The 24356-nt window shown below is 35.7% G+C and overlaps 1 protein-coding gene across 5 annotated transcripts in view; it reads right to left on the reverse strand.

Annotated features, from left to right (window-relative positions):
• The window catches only part of DDX4 (DEAD-box helicase 4), a 69342-nt gene that overhangs the window by 25958 nt on the left and 19028 nt on the right, over positions 1 to 24356 (reverse strand). For 2 of the 5 annotated variants that reach the window (XM_055554627.1, XM_055554626.1), the window contains exons 4-14: positions 19325 to 19402; positions 15202 to 15279; positions 13301 to 13351; positions 9833 to 9892; positions 6324 to 6425; positions 5294 to 5374; positions 3945 to 3992; positions 1956 to 2003; positions 1805 to 1852; positions 1102 to 1244; positions 334 to 486 (exon numbers count right to left, since the gene is read on the reverse strand). In XM_055554627.1, coding sequence (XP_055410602.1) covers positions 334 to 486; positions 1102 to 1244; positions 1805 to 1852; positions 1956 to 2003; positions 3945 to 3992; positions 5294 to 5374; positions 6324 to 6425; positions 9833 to 9892; positions 13301 to 13351; positions 15202 to 15279; positions 19325 to 19402 — 890 coding nt within the window. The remainder of the gene's footprint in view (positions 1 to 333; positions 487 to 1101; positions 1245 to 1804; positions 1853 to 1955; positions 2004 to 3944; positions 3993 to 5293; positions 5375 to 6323; positions 6426 to 9832; positions 9893 to 13300; positions 13352 to 15201; positions 15280 to 19324; positions 19403 to 24356) is intronic. The other 3 variants (XM_055554629.1, XM_055554628.1, XM_055554630.1) reach the window with 3 other exon arrangements.

The raw sequence follows: 24356 nt of genomic DNA on the forward strand, positions 1-24356 counted from the left end.
CATTACATAAATTATTTTTTCCCTTGCTCTTATAATCAAAGGTCTTATAACCTTTGGTGCTTTGACTCTCAGTTGTTTTGCTTTAAATATTAAGTCCCACAGAAGGAGCTGAATACATTTAGAGATTAAACATCTATGAACTGCAAAACACTACTCTAGAAATAGTTAAAAATTCTTTCTTCAAAAGTACACAAACTTCAATAAAACCAGAAATCAGAGGCAAAAACATGAGTATTTATGACAGTTCACTAAAATCATCTACTTGGGAAGAACCAAAGTTCAAAAAGTGACAGTTTGAATACTGGGCAAAATATAAGTAGGGAAGTGACTTACAGTCTTTCCAGAGCCTGTCTGAGCACAAGCCATCAAATCTCGTCCTCCTTGTATAATAGGAATACTGTATTTTTGCACAGGAGTAAGCTTAGTATAACCAGCTTTAGCAATGTTGTTATTCAGTGTCTGACAAAGATTAGCTTCTTCAAAAGTCTAAAAAAAATCAGGGAGCAGTGGTTAAATTCCATGTATCATACACTAGTCATTCCATAAACATATTCCATTTGAATTAGTTTCAAGTTGTTAATTCTACTCTATATAATACATATTCAAAAGTAATGTCTAGAACCTTTACGCGATTACTTGATAGAATTAAGGAATATTCCATATAGACAATGGCTCTAAAAACTTGTTCAGCCCCCTTAAAACCTGTGAGATACATATAACTCTGATCAATAAAAATGGTTCATTATCAACAGGGGATTCTGGGCTCCTCACTCCTTAGAAAATCACTCCCCTAAGATGCACCTTCTCACATACGTAGAAAGCAGAAATATTGAATCTTTAGGAAAAGTATCCTTTTTAATAAATTTAAATCAAGTTTCCATCCTAGTTTGAGGAGGTGGGTAGGAAATATAGTACCCTCCCTTTCAACACAGCAATTAATTCTAATATAGATGTTAGATATGATTCTAAATTTCCAACCTAAGACATTGAATACTAAAGATGAAATTTTGTATTTTTTAATATCAACTTAAAGAAATGTACCAAATTTTTAAAAAACAAAGTTTGCCTCACAGTCATTACAGAAACAATTATTGCACTGACCAGAATTGCTGGTGGTGGATCATGTCCAGATACTTCTACAAGAATAGTATCATATTTGTCAAAGTTTATGCCTGTTTGATAATGTGCAAAGATGGAGTCCTCATCTTCAGGTGGAGGAGGTGGTATGTAGGTCACTTTTGGTCCTTAGAATTTAAAATAAAATTTACATTATAAGGATTAGAATAAAAATTAAAGAGAAAACAGACAAAAACCAACAAACTCAAATTTTAAAACAACATGCAAATTCCTGGGCTTCCGTGGTGGCTCACTGGTAAAGAATCCACCTGCCAAATGCAGGAAACACAAGTTCAATCCCTGCCCCAGGAAAATCTCACATGCCATAGAGCAACTAAGCCCATGCGCAGCCTGTGCTCTAGAGCCCAGGAGCTGCAACTACGGAGCCTACGTGTCACAACTACTGAAGCCCGTGCACCTTAGAGCCCATGCTCTGCAACAAGAAAAGCCACCACAATGAGAAGACCACAACTAGAGAGGAGCCCTCACTCTCCGCAACTACAGAAAAGCCTGTGTAGCAACGAAGACCCAGCACAGCCAAAAGGAAATAAATAAAACTACAAAAAAGTTCCCAATGTTTACCATTAAAGTTTTTACTTCACACTTTTTAAAGTTATCTCTTTAAATATTCTTCATTTGTATTAAAATGTAATATACATTTATGTGGATCACACAAAAATTAATATACCTTGAGTGTCACCACTTTCTCCTCCTTCAGCTTCTGACTTCCAAGAATCTTAAAAGGAATCAAACCAAAAAAAGACAAATGTTTTTTAAAATTGAGGGGTAAAACAATACTCACTATAAAAATCAAATACCTTATCTAAAGTAAAACTCACTCTTTCCAGAGCCTGTAATTACTTCTTCATTTAAACCTTTGTAACCACCTATTAAAGAAATACACAGTGACAGTCAGTCAATATACAAGACTATGTATATCTTTATTTTTGTTGCTTGTCTTCAAAAAGAAAAAGTTCTAAACATGGATGGTCCCTTCAAACAAATAATATTTGAGACAATTAAGATAAATAGAATCCTGAATATGTTAAGTTCCCTTAGCATTCAAAATGCTGACTTTATGCAGGTTACAATGTTATAACATATTAGTATCTTCTTTTTTAAGCTGTTATGTCTTTTTCCTATTCCTATATTCCTCAACAAAGGAATATATTTTCTAACAGGAACTAAAAGACCATCTCTGTTGAGATGTCCCCACTATAACCTATAGGTTCTATGATTTGCTAGGACTTAGAATACAGTCATAACTATGGCTGTGACTTATTACATAGAAAAGATATGGAGCAAAATAAGCAAAGGAAAAAAGGGTATGGAGAAAAGGCCAGAGAAGACAAGGTGCAAGATTTCAAGAGTCATTCCCACTGGTGTCATACAGGACAAGTTGTGACAACATGCTGAAAATGTTTACCAGAGTAATCAATTAGAGATTCAATATCCAGGATTCTTATGAGGGGCTGATAAAGCAGGCAGGCACCTTCTGTCTGGCATGTACCAAATTTCCCAACTCCCAGAAGAAAAGTGGGTATTCATTATAAACCACATTGTTTTACAAACCATTTAGGCACAGTGGACCACTCTGTGGGGTTAAGGGTGTTGAGACCCCTCCCAAAATCCAAGTTCCCAGAAGTCAGGGAAGGGTCTTGTAAGAAGGACTTTCCAAAAAGAGCAGTCAGGCCTATCATGTTAACTCTTTTCCACACACTACCTTTCTGGTTTCTAGACAAGGAGTCATTGATTGTGCCATTTTCAGGTACTATCACAAAAAGAATAAGGACTGCATTAGATTTGAAAGGCTAACATATAGCATTTTTATATGTGTCCTCTCTAATTTTCTTGTCCTGTATGTCCATAGGTCTTCAAACCCCTTTTCAAACAAGATCTAATAATTTGTATAAAATATGGTTTAGCCATTAATAATCTTTTGCTGCACCGAAGAAACCAAGAATTTGAAGGAGTGAAGCAGGGAAAAGTGGTTCAAGGGAGTTGCCACTATGAATGCTCTCAGACTAATAATGATCTCAGAATTTTTCAGAGCTATTAAACAAGCTTTACTGTTTTACTAGTCTGGAAAATATTTTAACTTTTATATGAAATTTAAGCATTTTTAACTCTGAGATTTTTTTAATAGTATAAAATTATCTATACTGAATTTTTTTTACCCCCTATACCAAGCTAATTATCTCATAATAAGGAAGATTATTTTAATATAAGAATCTGTAAACACAGATTACATCTCAGTCTTTAACATTTGCATGGTAACTCCTATTTTATGGTTATATTATTTATTTTATATTTATATTTATTATATATATATATTTATATATATATATTTATATATTATTTATATATATACATAAATAAAATATAAATATTTTATATTTATATTATATTATTTATTAAGCAGTTATTTATTGATGAATTTTAGGTGATTTTCAGTTTTCACTTATTATAAATGAAGCTTCAGTGAACATTCTTTTACATGTATTAAGCATGTATATACCTACAGTATATAATGGAATTGCTGGATTAAAGAGTAGTAGTAAACAACTGGCTTCCCCTGGAGAAGGAAATGGCACCCCACTCCAGTATTCTTGCCTGGAAAATCCCATGGACAGACGAGCCTGGTGGGCTATAGTCCACAGGGCTGCAAGAGTCAGACACCACATAGCAACTAAATGACAAAAGAACAACTTCTCCAAACTAGCCGTGCAAATGTATACTCCTCCAAGTGTGTATAAAAGCAGCTTCAAAAATTAAACTTGGACTACAGTCATTTTAACCACTTACAGGTAAACCAAATAAGAACTCACCTCGTCCACTTCTACTACCACTTCTGCTTTGGAAAGTGTCACCATTACCTGTAAAGCATTGTTTCACAGAATATTCAGAGAAAACACAGCTCCTCTTCAAGCACATAAAACATATAGCTATTTCTGAGAAATCTGAGTAATTTCTCAGGATTCCTAGACCCTTAATCCACCCATCTCCTAATTCTATATTTAACTAAAATCTTTTTCTCATTTGAACATTTTGTTTAAACACTTCATTATTTAGGGCAATTTCAGGTTCACATTAAAGGGAACATTAAAGGGAAAATACAGAGACTTCCCAGATATTTCCAGTCCTAACACCTGCATACTCCCCCCCTCCCCATAATCAACATTCCCCACAAGAGAGGTATTTTGTTACAGCTGATAAACCTATACTGGCACAACATAATCACCCAAAGTCCACAGTTTACATTACAGCTCATTCATGGTACTGTACAGTGTTTTTTATGTTTGCAAAAGTATATCATGGCATGTCTCCATCATTATAGTATCATACAAAGTAACTTCACTATCCTAAAAATTCTCAATGCTCTGTTCATCCCTTCCCTGAACCCCTAGCAACCACTCATTTTTTTTCACCCCTCTTCTTATAGTTTTGCCTTTTCCAGAATGTCATACAGAGCTGGAATCATACAGTATATGGTCTTTTCAGATTGGCTTCTTTCACTCAGTAGCACATATTTAGAGTTTCCCCAGTGGCTCAGCAGTAAAGAATCTGCCTGCAATGCAGGAGTCACAGGAGACGCAGGTTCAATCCCTGGGTTGGCATGATCCCCTGGAGGAGGGCATGACAACCGACTATAGTATTCCTGCCTAGAGAATCCCATGGACAGAGGAGCCTGGTGAGCTGTCCATGGGGTTACAAAGAATCTGACACAACTGAAGTGACTTAGCATGCACACAGTACGTATTTAAGGCTCCTCCATGTCTTTTCAGGCTTGATAGCTCATTTCTTTTTAATACTACAGTTCATTTAACTACTTTTAAACACTTTCATTAACAGAATGCCTTTTTTTTTTCCACTTTCTCCTCAAATCCCCTCAGAATCCTTTCTTTGAAACCAAAGGAAACTTCATTTTCCTTCTTCTAACTAAAAGTATAATTTATATCTCAAATTAACTGGTAGATAAGAAAGAAGGAATAATTCACAGAGCACAAATTTTATGAGGGAGGGAAAACTGTCCACGTTCTTTTTCCCTACAAATCTAAAAAGCAGAGATAATCATGAGCCAATCTAATATACTTAAAAATATATATTAGGTTCAATAATCCTAGAGCTAGAAGCAAATGTAAATGATTAATATTCAGTAATAAATTCTATTTCTCACCTGCACCACTTAATGCTGATCTTCTAGAACCAAAAATGCCACCAGAGCGCTGGGTCCCCTCATCTTGTTCATAATCGCTATCTACATTTCCAGATAAAAAATTTAGATTATGTTACTTTTTAGAACTTTTAAATCATGCAGTAAATAGAAAAAAAATCAGTTTATGGTACCAGAAGTTAAAAAGATGCAAGATAAAATAATTTAAATTTAACAGGAATCATAGTGTTTTTGAAGTATCACACAGAAGATTTTTCCATAAATTATTTCCTTCTATTATAAATTACTTTCTCAAAATTTTATTAAAATTATCTTATAAAAGTAGTCAGAGCTAATACTACACCAAAATATGATATAGGCAAATTAAATTACCTTTGAAAAACAGCACTGTTACTGTCCCTCAAAATTTCACATTACATAATCTTACTGCTTATTCTCCAGAATAGCATCCCTTGGTACCCACTGCACTCAAATCAAACTTTATTAGTCTTAAACAGCAACCCTCTGGATCTCTTCACTTTTAAAAAAGTGACAATTCACTAATCTGCTACACATCTATTTAATTATTAAATCATTTATGTTTTTAGTTTCACTATTCTGTTCTCCTCTGTTAAGAGAGATATGCATTCCAAAAGTGACTTCAGGAGACAATATCTTAGTACCAAGGAAAGACGACTGGAAAAATTTAGGTAGAAATCACACTGGTATAAGAAGGTATAATGGGAGGCTGAGTCATCAGAATGCCACTTATTTGTAAGGTCAGCCATCTTTATCAAAGCTCTGAAATGCTTCACAGCATGTAATATTAAAGAACTGCATCACACAAATTGTTAGAAAGATTCACATATTCTCATTTAATCTCTAAGGAATTACATGTGTCTACAAAATAATATTTTACATAGCATAAGTGATTATGTACCAGCCACTACACTAAACCATTCCCATATAGTCATAACAATCTTATATGTGATAGGCATTATTTTTAATCATTTCTTTAATAAATGAAGCACACTATTTGCAATCCACTACTAACTTGGACTTCCTCGACCAAATCCTCCACGGCAACCTCGGAAACTACCTCTTCCACCTCTTCTGGACGATCCTGAAGCTTCTGAATCATTTCCGTCTTGATAACCTGTAATATTAAAACACAAACACACAAACGACACAAAAACCAACAAAGAAATCTTGGGGACACGGTGGCCAAGTTAATTTAAGCCTTGCATAATTCAATGACTTTAATATTTTAAGCCATCAACAGTTACTAAAGAGAAATGCTGTATTTGACCTATAAATGCTCAACTTTACCAGTAAATAGATAAAAGCTATATTTTTTTTTAAAAAAAAATCCACTATTTGCTTTGCGAACAAAACCTAAAAATGACTAAAAAGAAAAAGTGACACCTATAAACACTGTGGTGTTGGAGAAGACTCTTGAGAGTCCCTTGGACTGCAAGGAGATCAAACCAGTCAATCCTAAAGCAAATAACTCCTGACTATTCATTGGAAGGACTGATGCTGAAGCTGAAACTCCAATACTTTGGCCACCTGATGTGAAGAACTAATTTGTTGGAAAAGACCCTGATACTGGGAAAGATTGAAGGTGGGAGGAGAAGGGGATGACAGAGGATGAGATGGTTGGATGGCATCACCAATTCAATGGACATGAGTTTGAACAAGCTATGTGTGTTGGTGATGGACAGGGAAGCCTAGCGTGCTGCAGTCCGCAGGGTCGCAGAGAGCCTGAGTGACTCAACTGAACTGAACTGAATGTCCTGAAAATATCAATTAAGTCTAACTGTTCTAATACGTCATTAAGGATCTCTGTTGCCTTACTGATTTTCTATCTGGAAGATCTGTAAATACAAATGACCAATATACACATGGAGAGCTGCTCAACATCACAGTCATCAGGAAATGCAAATCAAAATCACAATGATACAAGGATATGTTGTGCAATACAGAGGATACAGCCAATGTTTCATAATAACTATAAGTGGAGTATAACCTTTAAAAGGTATGAATCACTATGTTTTGATACCTGTAATTTACAAAATATTATACATCAACTATAGATCAATTATAAAAAATCATGAGATACCACTTTATATCCATTAGAATGACTATAGTCAAAAAGACAAACACTAACAAGTGTCACCAAAAGAAATGTACTTGAATGTTCAGAGCAGTAGTTTCAGAACAGTCCAAAACTGTACAAGATCCAAGTACACATCATTAGCAGAACAGGAGAACAAAAGACCACTATATAGCAATAATGATCTTCAACTGCAACCAACAATAAGACAATCTCAAAATTACATTAAGAAGAAGCTAAACACAAAAATATTATATACTATGTGATTCCATTTATATTAAGTACAAAATTTTTTAAAATTTATGCTGCTAGAAGTCGGAATAGAGATTAACTGGAAGGGCAGTGCTAATGACTAAAAATGAGCATGAAAGGGGTTTTTGAGGATCTAGTAGTTTCTACTCCTGATCTGCGTGCTTGGGAAAACACAGAACCCAGGTGTTTTCAGTTACTGAAAAATCACTGAGCTGTATACACTTATGACATATGCACCAACCTGTTCCTGTATGACATCATACTTCAACATAAACTTAGATACGGTTCTATTTACACACACATCTGTATTTACTGAGTGACCACTGTGTCACACACAAATTTTCTACCTTCAAATGTATACATCTAAAGAAAATAGCAATCAGGGACACCCTACTAGACAACCTACACTAGTCAATAAGCCAGGATCAACACAAAGAGCTGCAACTGGCTTTTCATTGCTTCACTTAAATATGAATTAAAATGATTTAAAGAAAACTGAATAGTAAGAAAGATAAGTCACTGTTCTGCAGAAAACCAAAAATTTTAAATAAGAGCTATGTTTTAGGAACATTAGTGTCAAAACTCCTTGTTAAAGGGGGAAGGAGAGCAATGTTAAAAGAGGAGTCTATTTCTTAACTAAATGTCCACCCCATCATTGCAGGGCCCCCTGCAATTGCCATTAAAGACTCAGCTTATGCAGAAAGTGAAGAGGAACTAAAAAGCCTCTTGATGAAAGTGCAAGAGGAGAGTGAAAAAGTTGGCTTAAAGCTCAACATTCAGAAAATGAAGATCATGGCATCCAGTCCCATCACGTCATGGGAAATAGATGGGGAAACAGTGGAAACAGTGGCAGACTTTATTTTTCTGGGCTCCAAAATCACTGCAGATGGTGACTGCAGCTGTGAAATTAAAAGACGCTTACTCCTTGGAAGTAAAGTTATGACCAACCTAGATAGCATATTGAAAAGCAGAGACATTACTTTGCCAACAAAGGTCCATATAGTCAAGGCTATGGTTTTTCCAGTAGTCATGTATGGATGTTGAGAGTTGGACTGTGAAGAAAGCTGAGCGCCGAAGAATTGATGCTTCTGAACTGTGGTGTTGGAAAGACTCTTGAGAGTCCCTTGGACTGCAAGGAGATCCAACCAGTCCATTCTAAAGGAGATCAGTCCTGGGTGTTCTTTGGAAGGAATGATGCTAAAGCTGAAACTCCAGTACTTTGGCCACCTCATGCGAAGAGTTGACTCATTGGAAAAGACTCTGATGCTGGGAGGGATTGGGGGCAGGAGGAGAAGGGGACGACAGAGGATGAGATGGTTGGATGGCATCACCGACTCGATGGACGTGAGTTTGAATGAACTCCGGGAGTTGGTGATGGACAGGGAGGCCTGGCGTGCTGCAATTCATGGGGTCACAAAGAGTCAGACACAACTGAGCGACTGAACTGAACTGAATGAGACAAATAAGCCATCCCTCATTCACCACCAAATTCCTACCCCCCACCCCTCACAACTCATCCAAGGCTATAGTGAAATCCACAGCAAGTCTCAGCTTCACTAGGAAGGCCTGCTATTCAATGAGTATTCAATGAGCCAATCATCTAATAGGCAAGGGAAAACGATATCTCCAAGTTGCAGCAAAAACTATGATGTATCTAGTGCAGCTCCAAACACTATAAAGTTCTATCATAAATATATTTGCACACTTGTAGCAATTTTATAAGTTCACTGTGGTTTTTCGTGGATATTGTTGCTATTTTAACATGTCTGCCTATAGATAATCCAGAACTGAGCACTATAATTTTTATACCATCTCACCTCAAGTAGAGGCAGGATTAGCAAGTATGGTAATTAATCTACAATTTCTCCCTTCCCCCATATCTCCAATGTTCCTACTCAGAGACAGACATCCCAGTTTATCTATACTGTGACTGACCAAGATTCACACAGTCCCACCTTTTGTACTTCATAGAACACTCTGGAGGTCTTAGGAAAAGACAAATCGAGTGACATCAGAGAGCAGAAGGAGAGACACCTACTGAATATTAACTCAAATATTAACAGCATAAAGGATATGCCAAAGTATTTTTCTTGAAAGGTTTTCACCACCAGAATTTTTCTTTCAGCTCTTCCAAAATCAATTTTTCAGTTTAATTTCTGTCTTAAGTCCAAGTTGTTTCAAAACATGGTCCTTACCGCCTCTCTTGGAAAACCCTCTGTTCCGTGTTTGATTATCTTCACAGTCATTACTAGATTCTTGAATAAAAATTTAACATGTGAATAGCATCTAAATAATTATTGAAGTATTTATATTACTGTAGTATCTAAATAGTACTGTCACAAGAGAAATTACTGAGAAAAAATATATTCATAAGCTAACATATGAACAAAATTTTAAATTTTAAAATAACCGTAACAAAATACAAACACATTATTCAGTCAATTCTTTTTAAAAATCACCTAATATACCTAAATACTAAATGTTAAGCATGTTATCTGTCAAGTTCTGAGCACAGCCAAAAAATAAGAATTGCATAAATGTCACGAAACAGTTTCAGAAATATCTGAACAGTTGAGTAGTCACACGGATCTCAGAAATGCATAACTATTGTATTTATAATGTCATCATTAATCTGTAAATTGTCTTTCTTAATAAACCTGAGACATTATAGTGTTTTTTTTAATATATGCAAACTTTTCCCCATCCATCCTAATGGAAGCATTTGGGGACATCCTGGCTTTCTGTTCTTAGTGACATTATTAAGTAACATTACCAGAGTTTATACATAGTAGTATGAGGATCACTACACTGAAGGATGACTAAAAATTATCAGGAAAGTTGGTTAAAAATAAATTATCAGAACCCACCCTACAGAGATTCATTTTGAATGTGCAGAGTGATATTCAGGAATGAACAATTTTTCTAAATTAAAAAATTATACCTTATTGATACAACTTTCAGTAATAACTTTAAGCTTTCTAGAAGATTCCAATAAACCCATATTTGGAAAATACCAAGATGGTTTCAAGGAATCTTTGTACATATCACTAACATTTAGTGCCAGAGAACTAGGTCCCAGTGATGACATATGTGGCTCAACAAATTAAAAGCTATCAGTTGTTTATGTACAAAAGTATTAATCTACTCAATTAATATTGATTTATAATAAACAATGACCCACAGCTCTTGTTGCAGGCTCCTATTTGAGCTGACATCAACAACTGACAATATTCCTGAAGAGTCATTTAACATCAAGACAACCTTCTCAGGAGCAAAGATTTCATACAAGGGGGTTGAAGAGGAAAGAAAGAATTCTGGAAAGATTCTTAGAATAATCTGGAATAATGGAATTATTATTTGATGATATAATAATTCATCATCATCTGGAATAATGATGATGGTAGCTAACATTTATTGCCATATATGAAAGAAAACCCACCTCACATAACCTTTGGCCAAATGTTCTCCTCAAACAAACTTACAGTTATTTTGACCACACTGGGAATTAAAATAGGCTAATGACATTAGGAGAAGTTGGGTGAGGAGTACAATTACATTAGAGGCAAGCTGAAGGAAATCTGTACTATTTTTGAAACTTCTTGAGTCAAATGATTTCAAAATAAAAAGTTATTAACAAAATAATCTCTGTAGAATTAAAAATAAAGTTAAGCACAAACAAAAATGAGATAATGATCCCAAGATTAGTTATAATCTATTAATTATAGTAAAATAATGTAATAATAACACATAAAACTTAGTATCCGTCTGACACTCTTCTAAATGAATTCTATTTTAACTTTTTAAACCCTCACAAAAACCTTATGAGGTGGGTATTATCCTCAATTTATAAACAGAAAAAAAGAAATACAAAGTTAAACATGCTTTTTTAAGATAATACAACTGACAGGAAGAGAAGGATCTGGGTCTCAAATCCCGGGTGTCTGATTCCAAAATCTGAGCTCCTTATTACTATACTGGACCAGCTAAGGGACACAAGATACAGGAAAAATAACCACAAAATACACTATACATCTGTGTGCAGAGAAGTTATAAAGACTCCATAGATCAGTGGTTACCAAATGAAAGAGGCATCAGAGTCAGCAGGGAGGCTTTTAAATACAGGATCCAGGGCCTCACTCAAATCTCCTCAATCAGGTTCTCTTGGGAAAGTATTATTAATTATTGTAGTCTATCTTCTGCTAACAATACTCTATTCTCACCATTTTCTGTGTTCCTCCAAACCAGAATGTCAGTACCTTCGAACCACATAAATGTCTTTGATTTCAGCAGTGATCCAGTCTCAGGAATCCTTTTCCACTGTAAATACTTATTTGATTCTGAATAAGTACCTACATGCCCCAAATTGTATTTATATATAAAGTGAAACTTTGCTTCCTGACTTGTTCTGCTATCCTCTTTTTCTTAAGGTAACACAACATTCAAAAGTTGTACTTCATAGATTAGTTAAGATAGATGACAACAGCCCAGATTAGGAAGGCTGAATTCTTGGTTAAGGCTCTGCCTACACTGCTTTGGTCACAAAGAGTTGGACACAATTGAGCAACTGAATTGAACTGATACTGCTTTGGGGCTTCCGTGGTGGCTCAGCTGGTAAAGAATCCGCCTGCAATGAGGGAGACCTGGGTTGGAAAGATCCTATGGAGAAGGGAATGGCTACCCACTCCAGTATTCTGGCCGGAAGAATTCATGGATGAAGCACAAGCTGGAATCAAGACAGCTGGGAGAAAAATCAATAACCTCGCATATGCAGATGAAGCCACCCTTATGGCAGAAAGCCGAGAGGACCTAAAGAGCCTATTATTGAAAGTGAAAGAGAGTGAAAAAGCTGGACTAAAACTCAACTTTCAAAAAATGAAGATCATGGTATCTGGTCCCATCACTTCATGGCAAATAGATGGGGAAACAATGGAAACAGTGACAAACTTTATTTTCTTGGGCTCTAAAATCACTGCAGATGGTGACTTCAGCCATGAAATTAAAAGACACTTGCTCCTTGGAAGAAAAGCTATGACCAACCTAGACAGCATATTAAAAAGCAGAGACATTACCTTGCCAACAAAGGTCCATCTAGTCAAAGCTATGGTTTCTCCATTAGTCATGTATGAATATGAGTTGGACCATAAAGAAAGCTGAGTGTGCCAAAGAATTGATGCTTTTGAACTGTGGTGTTGGATAAGACCCTTGAGAGTCCCTTGGACTGCAAGGAGACCAAACTAGTCAATCCTAAAGGAAGTCAGTTCTGAATGTTCATTGGAAGGACTGATGCTGAAGCCCCAATACTTTGGCCCTGATGCAAAGAACTGACTCATTAGAAAAGACCCTGATGCTGAGAAAGATTGAAGGCAGGAGGAGAAGGGGACGACAGAGGATGAGATGGTTGGATAGCATCACTGACTGGGTGGAAATGAGTTTTAGCAAGCTCTGGGAGTTGGTGATGGACAGGGAAGCCCAGCATGCTGCAGTGCATGGGGTCACCAAGAGTCGGACACGTCTGAGCGACTGAACTGACTGATAGTTGCTTTATAAAACTGTGTTTAAACAAATCAGAGCTGGAACAGATTAAGATACTTAATTATATTTTTTCCTTAATATATATTCTAGACACTAAATTCTTAGGTCACTACAAAAAACAGTGAACTTACCTCTCCAGAAACCAGAGCTATCACCTTCTTCAAACTTGTTATTTGAAAAACCTACACAAAACATAAAATTAAACTTGCAAATTTCTGAAAACAATTACCTAAATCAAATGACCAAAAACCAATTTCTTCTGCAGAAGAGAAACAGAGAAACACACACCTTACAGGGACTGATAGTTATGATGTCCCTTTAAAATTGTATACATCACATACAACTATATATATAAATAGTGATGAGAATGCATATGCATTGTATGCCAACTTCTGCCTTGTGTCAGTTTAAGATTAAAATACCAGACAATCTTATATAACCTAAAATGTTACATATTCCTCCATATGTACGTGAGTGAAACATGGGTATGCGTGTGCCTGTCTCACTATAACCACTATGTACTTTCTATTCAAAATATCAAATTTTTATGAATTTTATGAATTATACTCTCATCTGCTGGAGGACAACTAAATTACAATCGAATATCATATCATTTTTCCCTTCTCAGTATCAAGGAGATTCTGCCAACTTCTGTTAATAAAATTTTAAAAACAATCTTTCACCAAAGTCTGCTTTCAAATTTCTCATTTAATAAAACCTTGTGTCTAGATCTATGCATCTCTGGAACATACAGATGTAGTTCTAAAGTTCACTTTAAAAGCATCCATCAGTAATATTTCATACATTTTTAAAAATATGAGTCTTAATAAAATGATCTTTACTGAAGTGATACTCAGGGTACCTAGGTAACTACAAGTTACTCAGATAATGTAACTTAAATGTCAATATGCAATGTCTATCAATCATGATCTAATTTAAATAATAAAATATATTAAATTACAGCTTCAGTAGTACAGAGACCAATCAATTACTCTTTGACAGACATTAAATTTATATGCAAGGTGTCTACATATCAAGTCATTTAACATCTCAGGCTCAACAAAATCTCATGTCCCAGCATTAAACTTCAGAGACATTTAATATATAATTAGCATATAAAAAAGTAAGTATCCATATATAGAGGCCATATGGCCTCTATATATGAGTGGATAACACTTTTTCCTTAAGCAGATATATAATTTCAAAATAAAGACAGTCCCTACAAAAAGATTATATATAACAAAACAGATTTTTTGGTTATTTTATTCATTTAAATATTTGCAATCTTTGAGGCTGGTTCAGAAAAGGATTACATTCTACTGCCCTCTACAATTGCCCCTTTCCCTCCATACACCTTTCCCAGAAAAGTCAAGAGCTGAGTCTCCAAAATGCTTGAGAAGTCTTCCATTTACGTACTATTGGTTTTTATCTTAAACTCTATGTAAGTTCTACTTTATAGTTTTTAAATTTTTTTAGAAACAAAATGCAAATTCAAAACTTCTACTGGTTCTTTTGGAGAAGGAAATGGCAACCCATTCCAGTATTCTTGCCTGGAGAATCCCATGGACAGAGGAGCCTGGCAGGCTACAGTCCACGGGGTCGCAAGAGTCAGACACAACTTAGCGACTAAACCATCACCACTGGTTCTTTGTTCAAGTACAGATGGAAACTCAGGTTCACCCCTGGAAGTGTAAGATAGATCTCTTGTTGCAGGAGCAGGGAAAGGAAATCATGAGTACAGGAGAAAAGACGTGGGGTTCACCTGTGGGGTAAATCAATTTGACGAGATGCTGCAGCAAGTAGCATGGCTATTAAAAAGGAAAACAAGAGAACTAAACAGAATAGCAAACACATCCAAAGCAGCATAAAGTGTTGCTCTAAACTATGATTAGGATAGTGAAAGCACTCCCTTGTGATCTCCATAAATTCTTGGGAAAGGCACACACTCCCTATGTATGTTAAAAGGAAACAGAACTCAAAGACTATAAGGTGTCACTTAAGTTTCAATTGAAAGACATCATAAGCAGATTACCTCTGTTTCCAAAACTCTTTCCAACTCCAAAACCACCCACTGTGGACGTATTCTCTCTTTTATTAGATTCACCAGGATCTGAAAAAGTTCAGATAAAATTAAAACTTTTTAAAGTATAAAATCAAGTGTGTCATCAATAACTAGGAATTAAATGAATCTGTGTGGTAAGGGAACTTACAAGGATGAGGAGAGAGTATTACAGGAACTTATAAAATTAAAATACACCTGCAACTTCTTTTTAAAAAATTCTTACATTATACCAAACTAAAAATGTAAATATACTACTGCTGAAATACAGCTCTCAACTAGTTGCTATTTTCCTAGAGAACTTTAACCAGGAAATTCAACTCTACAATTGAACTCTATTCAACTCTGATTTTCTATATATTGAAACCTCACCTTGATAGATCCAGCTATTTACATTATACCTCTATGTGAAAGTCACTGCTAATGAAAATTCTATACTCTTGTCCTTTAATTATTCATTATTTATTCATTTTTTAAAAATATATTTATTATTTATTTGGCTGCACCAGGTCTTAGTTGCATCATGAGAACTCTTAGTTGCAGCATATGGGATCTAGTTCCCTGACCAAGGATCAAACCAGGGCCCCTGGTACTGGCAGCATAGAGTCTTAAGTCACTGGACCACCAGGGAAGTCCCGATTCATTTTTCTAGTACTTAAATCACTCTCAATCTACTTTTTAAAATTAGAATTAAGAAGGAGCTATATAATAACAAAAAAATGCTAAGAATACCATTTCCTTTTATCTCCCACTCCTCCATAGTATTTCCCTATATAACCTTCTTAGTTTTATATCCCACTATACAACTCTGAGATATTGGGGGCAAGAGGAGAAGGGGATGACAGAGGATGAGATGGCTGGATGGCATCACTAACTCGATGGACTTGAGTCTGAGTGAACTCCGGGAGTTGGTGATGGACAGGGAGGCCTGGTGTGCTGCGATTCATGGGGTCGCAAAGAGTCGGACACGACTGAGCGACTAAACTGAACGGAACTGACTGATACAACTCTGAACACCCAACATTTTAACTCATAAAACAACTTTCCATACTCCACACTGTGAACTTCTAATATGTTCTATTTCCTACATGCTATTCCTTCAGCATGACATTCCTTGCTTTCCCATTTTTCCTAGCAAAATTCTTTTCACTCTTCAAAAGCCTGATTCAAACCCCACCTCTTCTGTGAAGTCCTCCTTCAGTCCTCCAACTGTAATCAATTCATCAATCACATTCCCACAGCATACTATGTGTATCTCTTTTTAAGCAATCTTTCTTTCCATGTGCTTCTCTACCACTAAATTAAGAATTTTGAGGGCAGAGTTTCTATGTTAAGCAGCACAGTTATTTAAAACATAAACTTAAGCACCCAAAACATCATAAATAGCCACTTTAAATTATCACTGGGATAATTATCATTATCTTGTGATTTTCACAAATTGTCTTCCCTACATCTGTAATATCCTAATACAGAGAAGCTAAGAGATCTGTGAAACTCCTAATGCCACATGTAAAACTGTGTATATGCAACTATCACTATTTTTATCCGATTCTAAAAAAGCATGTGATTCAGAAAGCTAAGGCTTTTTAGGCCATACTTCACAGAAGATAAAAAGCTAGTCAATATATATGTTAGGTAATTAAAAGTCAATTTTAGAACCACGTTACTAGATATATCCAAGTTGTGAAAAAAAATACCATAGAGATTGAAACGAACTAGAATGTTAAACTGAATCATTTGGGAAAAGTGTGGTTCTTCTATAAATTTCCAGGATTATATGCAGTATTAAAGATAACTTTTTTCTTTTCTTAAATATTATCGGAGTACAGTTAATTTACAATTGTGTGTTAGTTTCACATATACAAAGTGATTCAGTTTACATATACATATATTCATTATTTTTCAGATTTTTCAAAAATAACTTTTTAAAGTAACAATATTCACAGAGAGTTTTGATCAGAAGTTTAATGTATTTAAATCTACAACATAACAATTCATAGTAAAATCTCAGTGATGGTTTTCTCATTTAAAAAAGGCTCTATTCAACAATGTTTAGAAGTCTGTATCAAAAAATATCATTCTAAATTAGGATTTTAAAATATATCCAAATATTAAGTAGTTCCCTGAGTGTCATATTAAGGTATTTGTTACTTCTTAGTAGTAGCAAACAAAATACACACTTGACTCTCTAAGTACAACTACACGGTCCAAAACATTAATGCCTCTTACTTAATATGCAGGCTTAAAAATAAAAAAATATATATGCATCTTCAACAAATTTCATTAGTAGAATATGTCGAAGCATAAAATTCACACTTATGTTAACTCTATCTTAAAAAATTAAGTTTTCCAAGTAGCAAATGAAATACCATATACCAACTTTCAGTTGCCAATGAATAAAAATATATAGAAATACCAAAGTTTTTCAAAAATTAACATTTAATAAATTCAAGAATAAGTATCATGTATATTTAAAACTATTAACCTTAGCTTATGGCATCCCATAAAAGAAATTTATTTAAAAATTCATATGACCATTTGAGGTTCTAATAATATTTTGTTGCACTATACTAAAATACAGTGAGAATATTTTCAGCATTTTAACAACAAATCTAAAAATGGAATGGAGGAAAGTATTTTGCTGGGTCGTTTTCTGTCAAATCTAGTGCTGGTTGTTCTAAAAGTGACAATAAAAACTTTGAATTAATACTAGCAAGCTAACAGAACTGTTTCACATACTGCATTTTCTTGAGAAACATAAAACTTAAGAAAGAGGTCCTTCACATTCTAGTCTCTGGAGTTTCTCTCATTCCTCCCATGCCAAATGGGAACAAAAACCATCAACACATTAAGCAGCAGCTCTAGGAAGCAACTCTCTTTAATCAATCTACCCATCTAATCAATTTAACTATTTTCTACTATTTTAAAAAGCAAAACAGTGAAAAGAATACTGGTATTAAAAAAAAATTCACCATCCCAACAAAATCTACTGTACACTAAGTTATATCAGATTTACCTTGCACTAAACTGCCTCTTGAGAAACCTATATGCAGGTCAGGAAGCAACAGTTAGAACTGGACATGGAAGAACAGACTGGTTCCAAATTGGAAAAGGAGTACATCAAGGCTGTATATTGTCACCCTGGTTGTTTAACTTATATGCAGAGTACATCATGAGAAACGCTGGACTGGAAGAAACACAAGCTGGAATCAAGATTGCCGGGAGAAATATCAATAACCTCAGGTATGCAGATGACACCACCCTTATGGCAGAAAGTGAAGAGGAAGTAAAAAGCCTCTTGATGAAAGTGAAAGAGGAGAGTGAAAAGTTGGCATAAAGCTCAACATTCAGAAAACTAAGATCATGGCATCTGGTCCCTTCACTTCATGGGAAATAGATGGGGAAACAGTGGAAACAGTGGTAGACTTTATTTCTGGGGGTTCCAAAATCACTGCAGATGGTGACTGCAGCTGTGAAATTAAAAGACGCTTACTCCTTGGAAGGAAAGTTATGACCAACCTAGACAGCATATTCAAAAGCAGAGACATTACTTTGCCAACAAAGGTCCGTCTAGTCAAGGCTATGGTTTTTCCAGTGGTCATGTATGGATGTGAGAGTTGGACTGTGAAGAAAGCTGAGAGCCAAAGAATTAATGCTTTTGAACTGTGGTGTTGGAGAAGACTCTTGAGAGTCCCTGGGACTGCAAGCAGATCCAACCAGTCCATCCTAAAGGAGATCAGCCCTGGGTGTTCTTTGGAAGGAATGATGCTGAAGCTGAAACTCCAGTACTTTGGCCACCTCATGCGAAGAGCTGACTCATTGGAAAAGACCCTGATGCTGGGAGGGATTGGGGGCAGGAGGAGAAGGGGATGACAGAGGATGAAATGGCTGGATGGCATCACCGACTCGATGGACATGAGTTTGGGTGGACTACGGGAGTTGGTGATGGACGGGAAGGCCTGGCGTGCTGCAATTCACGGGGTCGCAAAGAGTCAGGACACGACTGAGTGACTGAACTGAACTGAAACAACCATAAAAGCCTCTATTCATTCCACTATTCAGCTATTATAATAGATGATTAAAGAAAGATACTTACCTCTGTTTCCCAAACTCCTCCCAGAGGCAAATCCACTTCTCATGAAATGATCTCTTCGAGATGATCCATCACCCATTTCTAAAGTAAGTAACATTTGAAGCAAGTCAAAACAACAAAAAAGTATCCTGGTGGTAAGTAAGCTTTAAACAATCTAAATGTGCCGTGCACATGGCATAGGAGGAATTTTACATAGCAATAAGAAAGATGAGTAGACTAGTAGAAAAATGGGCTATAAGAATAGGTAGTCCTCCAAAAGAAAAAAAATGCTGACTAACTCTCAGTCATAATTAAAGACACTGAAATTCAAAAGAAGAATGTAACTTTTCCCAACCATGACTGACTTGAACAGTTTGCTAATACAAATCTAGCAGAGGACCTAAATGGGCTTTCCTCATAGCTATGTTGGTAAAGAGTCTGCCTGCAATGCAGGAGACCCAGGTTAGATCTCTGGGCTGGGAAGATCCTCTGAAGAAAGAAATGGCAACCTATTTCAGTATTCTTGCCTGGAGAATACCATGGGCAGAAGAGACTAGCAGGTTACAGCCCATGGGGTTGCAAGAGTTGGACATGACTTGGACATGACTTAGTGACTAAACCACCACCAGAAGACCAGATGTTTCTCCAAAGACGACATACAGATGGCCAACACACACATGAAAAGATGCTCAACATCACTAATTATTTGAAAAATGCTAATCAAAACTACAATGAGGTTATCATCTCACACAAGTCAGGATGGCCAACATCAAAAAGTCTACAAACAACAAATACTGGAGAGTGTGTGGAGAAAAGAGATCCTCTTACACTGTTGGTGGGAAGGTAAATTGATACAGGCACTATGGAGAACAATATGGAGGTTCCTAAAAACTACTAAAAACATAAGGACCATATGACCCAGCAATCCCAACACTGGGCATATACCCAGAGAAAAACATAATTCATAAGGACACATGCACCCCAATGTTCACTGCAGCACTATTTACAAAAGCCAGGACAGGGAAGCAAGCAAAAGTTCCATCAACAGAGGAAATGAATAAAGAAGATGTGGTACACACAGACAATGGAATATTACTCGGCCATAAAAAGGAATGAAATGGGTCACTTGTAGAGACATGGATGTACCTAGAGACTGTCATAGAGAATGAATAAAGTCATAAAAACAAATATCATATATTAATGCATAAATGTAGAATCAAGAAAAATGGTACAGATGAACCTATTTGCAAAGCAGAAATAGAGACACAGACATAGAAAACAAATATATGGATACCAAGAGGCAGGGATTGGGGGAAGGATGAACTGTAAGACTGGGCTTCATGTATATATACTATTGATGCTATGTGTAAAATAGGTAACTAATGAAAATCCTACTATATAGCACAGGGAACTCATTGCTCTATGGAAAGGAAATCCAAACAAGTGGAAATATATATGTAACTGGTTCACTTAGCTGTACAATAGAAACTAACATAACATTGTAAAGCAACTATATTCCAATAAATATTTTTTTTAATACCAAGACTAGTCAAGGACATAGGGAAACAAGCACGAATCATATACAACACTGAAACTATAAACTAGATCAATCTTGATCCTAATTTTAAAAGAAAATACTTTTTGAAAATATACTAGTATAATTTTTCCTGTGGATATACTCACACGGTAACACAGATACACATAAAAATGTTTTGATAAGCACTGTCTATAACAGCCAAGAAAAACAGTCAAAGGAGAACAGATAAATTACAATCATCCACAGAACACTGTAAAATTTCACAGAACTAAAAACATCAAACAAGTGACATTCTTCAACAGAATGTTCATAAAAACTGACCACATGGAAGGCCAAAATGTAAATTCAACAATTTCAAAAATCAGTATCACATACACAAAATTCTGTAATTGCAATGCAATCAAATTAAAAGTTACTAGAAGACAAATACTGTATATTTTTGCTTATATGTGGAATCTAAAAAATAAAACAAGTCAACAGATATACAAAAACAGAAAAGATGAAGAGATATAGAAAACGAAGTAGTGGTTTGCCACACAGGAGAAGGGTGAGGAAGGTATGAAATAGGTGAAGGGGAGGTAAGAGGTACAAACTACTAGTTATAAAGAGCTACAGGGATGTAATATACAGCACAAGGAATATAGTCAATATTTTATACTAACTCTGTATGGTGTATAATCTATAAAAATAGCAAATCACTATATATACTGAAAATTAATATGATAGTGTAACTCAATTATACAATTTTAAAATTCTCTTACATTTGGAAATATATTTTTAAAACACTTCTATACAAAACAGTTCAAAGAAGAAAAATTACAATGGAACTTTAGAAATACTTAGAATTGTATGATAAAATGATATATATCAGAAATTAAATTTTTATACAATAAGAACTGAAAATTAATTAGGTAAACATCCATCTCAACTAGTAAGAACGTTAGAAAAACAACAAAATAAATCACACAAGAATAAAGGAGAAAAAAAGGAGGTAAGAGCAGACCTCCCTGGTGGCTCAGTGGTAAAGAATTCACTAATGCAGGAGACACAGGTTCAATCCCTGGTTCAGGAAGATCCCACATGAGGTGGGACAACTAAGCCTGTGTGCCACAACTACTGAGCCAGCTCTAGAGCCCATGAGTTGCAACTGCTGAAGCCCATGCATCAACAGCCTGTGGTCCACAACAAGAGAAACCACTGGAATGAGAAGCCCATGCACTGCAGCTAGAGAGTAGCCCCCACTTACCCCAAGTGGAGAAGGCCTGTGCAGAGCAATGAAGACCCAGTACAGCCGTAAATAAATAAAAATAAATAAACCTTTAAAAAACTGTTAAAAACAACAAATAAAGCAATAGGAAACAGAAATATAATAGTGGCTCAATAAAGCCAAAACCTAGTTCTTTTAAGAAACCAATGAGACACTCCAGGACAAAGGAAGGAAAGTGCGGAGATGGAAAAAGGTATTTCATGCAAATGAAAATGACAATAAAGTGGGGGATGCAACACTCATATAAACAAAACAGATATCCAAACAAAAGCCATAAAAAGGCTAAAGAAAGACACTACATAATGATAAAAGAATCAATACATGAAGAGGATATTACATTCAATGACACATATGCACTCAATATAGGAGCATCTAAATTTATATAAATATATACATATTTATAAATATAAATTTTTATATTTAAATATTTAAAATACTTATAAAAACATATAAGTATATAAAAATATTATATTCTTTGCAGACAAACATGGAGAACTCTAATACAGTCAGCAAAAACAAGACAAGGAGCTGACTGTGGCTCAGATCATAAACTCGTTACTGCCAAATTCAGACTGAAACTGAAGAAAGCAGGGAAAACCACTAGATCCTTCAGGTATGACCTAAATCAAATCCCTTATGATTACAGAGTGGAAGTGAGAAATACATTCAAGGGATTAGATCTAACGGAGTGCCTGAAGAACTATGGATGGAGGTTCCTGACATAGTACAAAAGGCAGTGATCAAGACCATCTCCAAGAAAAAGAAATGCAAAAAGGCAAAATGGTTGTCTTAGGAGGCCTTACAAATAGCTGAGAAGAGAAGTGAAAGAAAAAGGAGAAAAGGAAAGATAAACCCATTTGAATGCAGAGTTCCAAAGTATAGCACAGAAAGATAAGAAAGCCTTCCTCAGTGATCAGTGCAAAGAGACAGAGGAAAACAATAGAATGGGAAAGACTAGAGATCTCCTCAAGAAAATGAGTGATACTAAGGGAACATTTCATGCAAAGATGGGCTCGATAAAGGACAGAAATGGTATGGACCTAAAAGAAGCAGAGATATTAAGAAGAGGTGGCAAATACACAGAACTATACAAAAAAGATCTTCACGACCCAGATAATCACGATGGTGTAATCACTCACCTAGAGCCAGACATCCTGGAACGTGAAGTCAAGTGGGCCTTAGGAAGCATCACTATGAACAAAGCTAGTAGAGGTGATGGAATTCCAATTGAGCTATTTAAAATCCTAAAAGATGATGCTGTGAAAGTGCTGCACTCAACATGCCAGCAAATTTTGAAGACTCAGCAGTGGCCACAGGACTGGAAAGGGTCAATTTTCATTCTAATCCACAAGAAAGGCAATACCAAAGAATGTTCAAACTACTGCACAACTGCTCTCATCTCACATGCTAGCAAAGTAATGCTCAAAATTCTCCAAGCCAGGCTTCAACAGTACATGAACTGTGAACTTTCAGATGTTCAAGCTGGATTTAGAAAAGGCAGAGGAACCCAAGATCAAATTGCCAATATTCAAATTGCCAATAACTCAAGATCATTGAAAAAGCATGTGAGTTCAAGAAAAATATCTACTTCTGCTTTATTGACTAGGCCAAAGCCTTTGACTGTGTAGATCTCAACAAACTATGGAAAATTCTTAATGAGATGGGAATACCAGACCACCTGACCTGTCTCCTGAGAAATCTATTTTCAGGCCAAGAAGCAACAATTAGAACTGGACATGGAACAAAAGACTGGTTCCAAATAGGAAAAGGAATACATAAAGGCTGTATATTGTCACCCTGCTTATTTAACTTATATGCAGAGTACATCATGCGAAATGCCAGGCTGGATGAAGCACAAGCTGGAATCAAGATTGCCAGGAGAAGTATCAATAACCTAAGACATGCAGATGACACCACGCTTATGGCAGGAAGCGAAGAAGAACTAAAGAGCCTCTTGATGAGAATCAAAGAGGACAGTGGAAAAAGTGGCTTCAAATTCAATATTCAGAAAACAAAGACCATGGCATCCAGTCCCATCACTTCATGGCAAATAGATGGGGAAATAATGGAAACATTGACAGACTTTATTTTGGGGGGCTCCAAAATCATAGCAGATGGTGACTGCAGCCATGAAATTAAAAAATGTTTGTTCCTTGGAAGAAAAGCCATGACCAACCTAGACAGCATATTAAAAAGCAGAGACATTACTTTGCCAACAAAAGTCCATCTAGTCAAAGCTATGGTTTTTCCAG

This window comes from Bubalus kerabau, chromosome 18, assembly GCF_029407905.1.
Source record: "Bubalus kerabau isolate K-KA32 ecotype Philippines breed swamp buffalo chromosome 18, PCC_UOA_SB_1v2, whole genome shotgun sequence".
NCBI classification, from domain to species: Eukaryota; Metazoa; Chordata; class Mammalia; order Artiodactyla; family Bovidae; genus Bubalus; species Bubalus kerabau.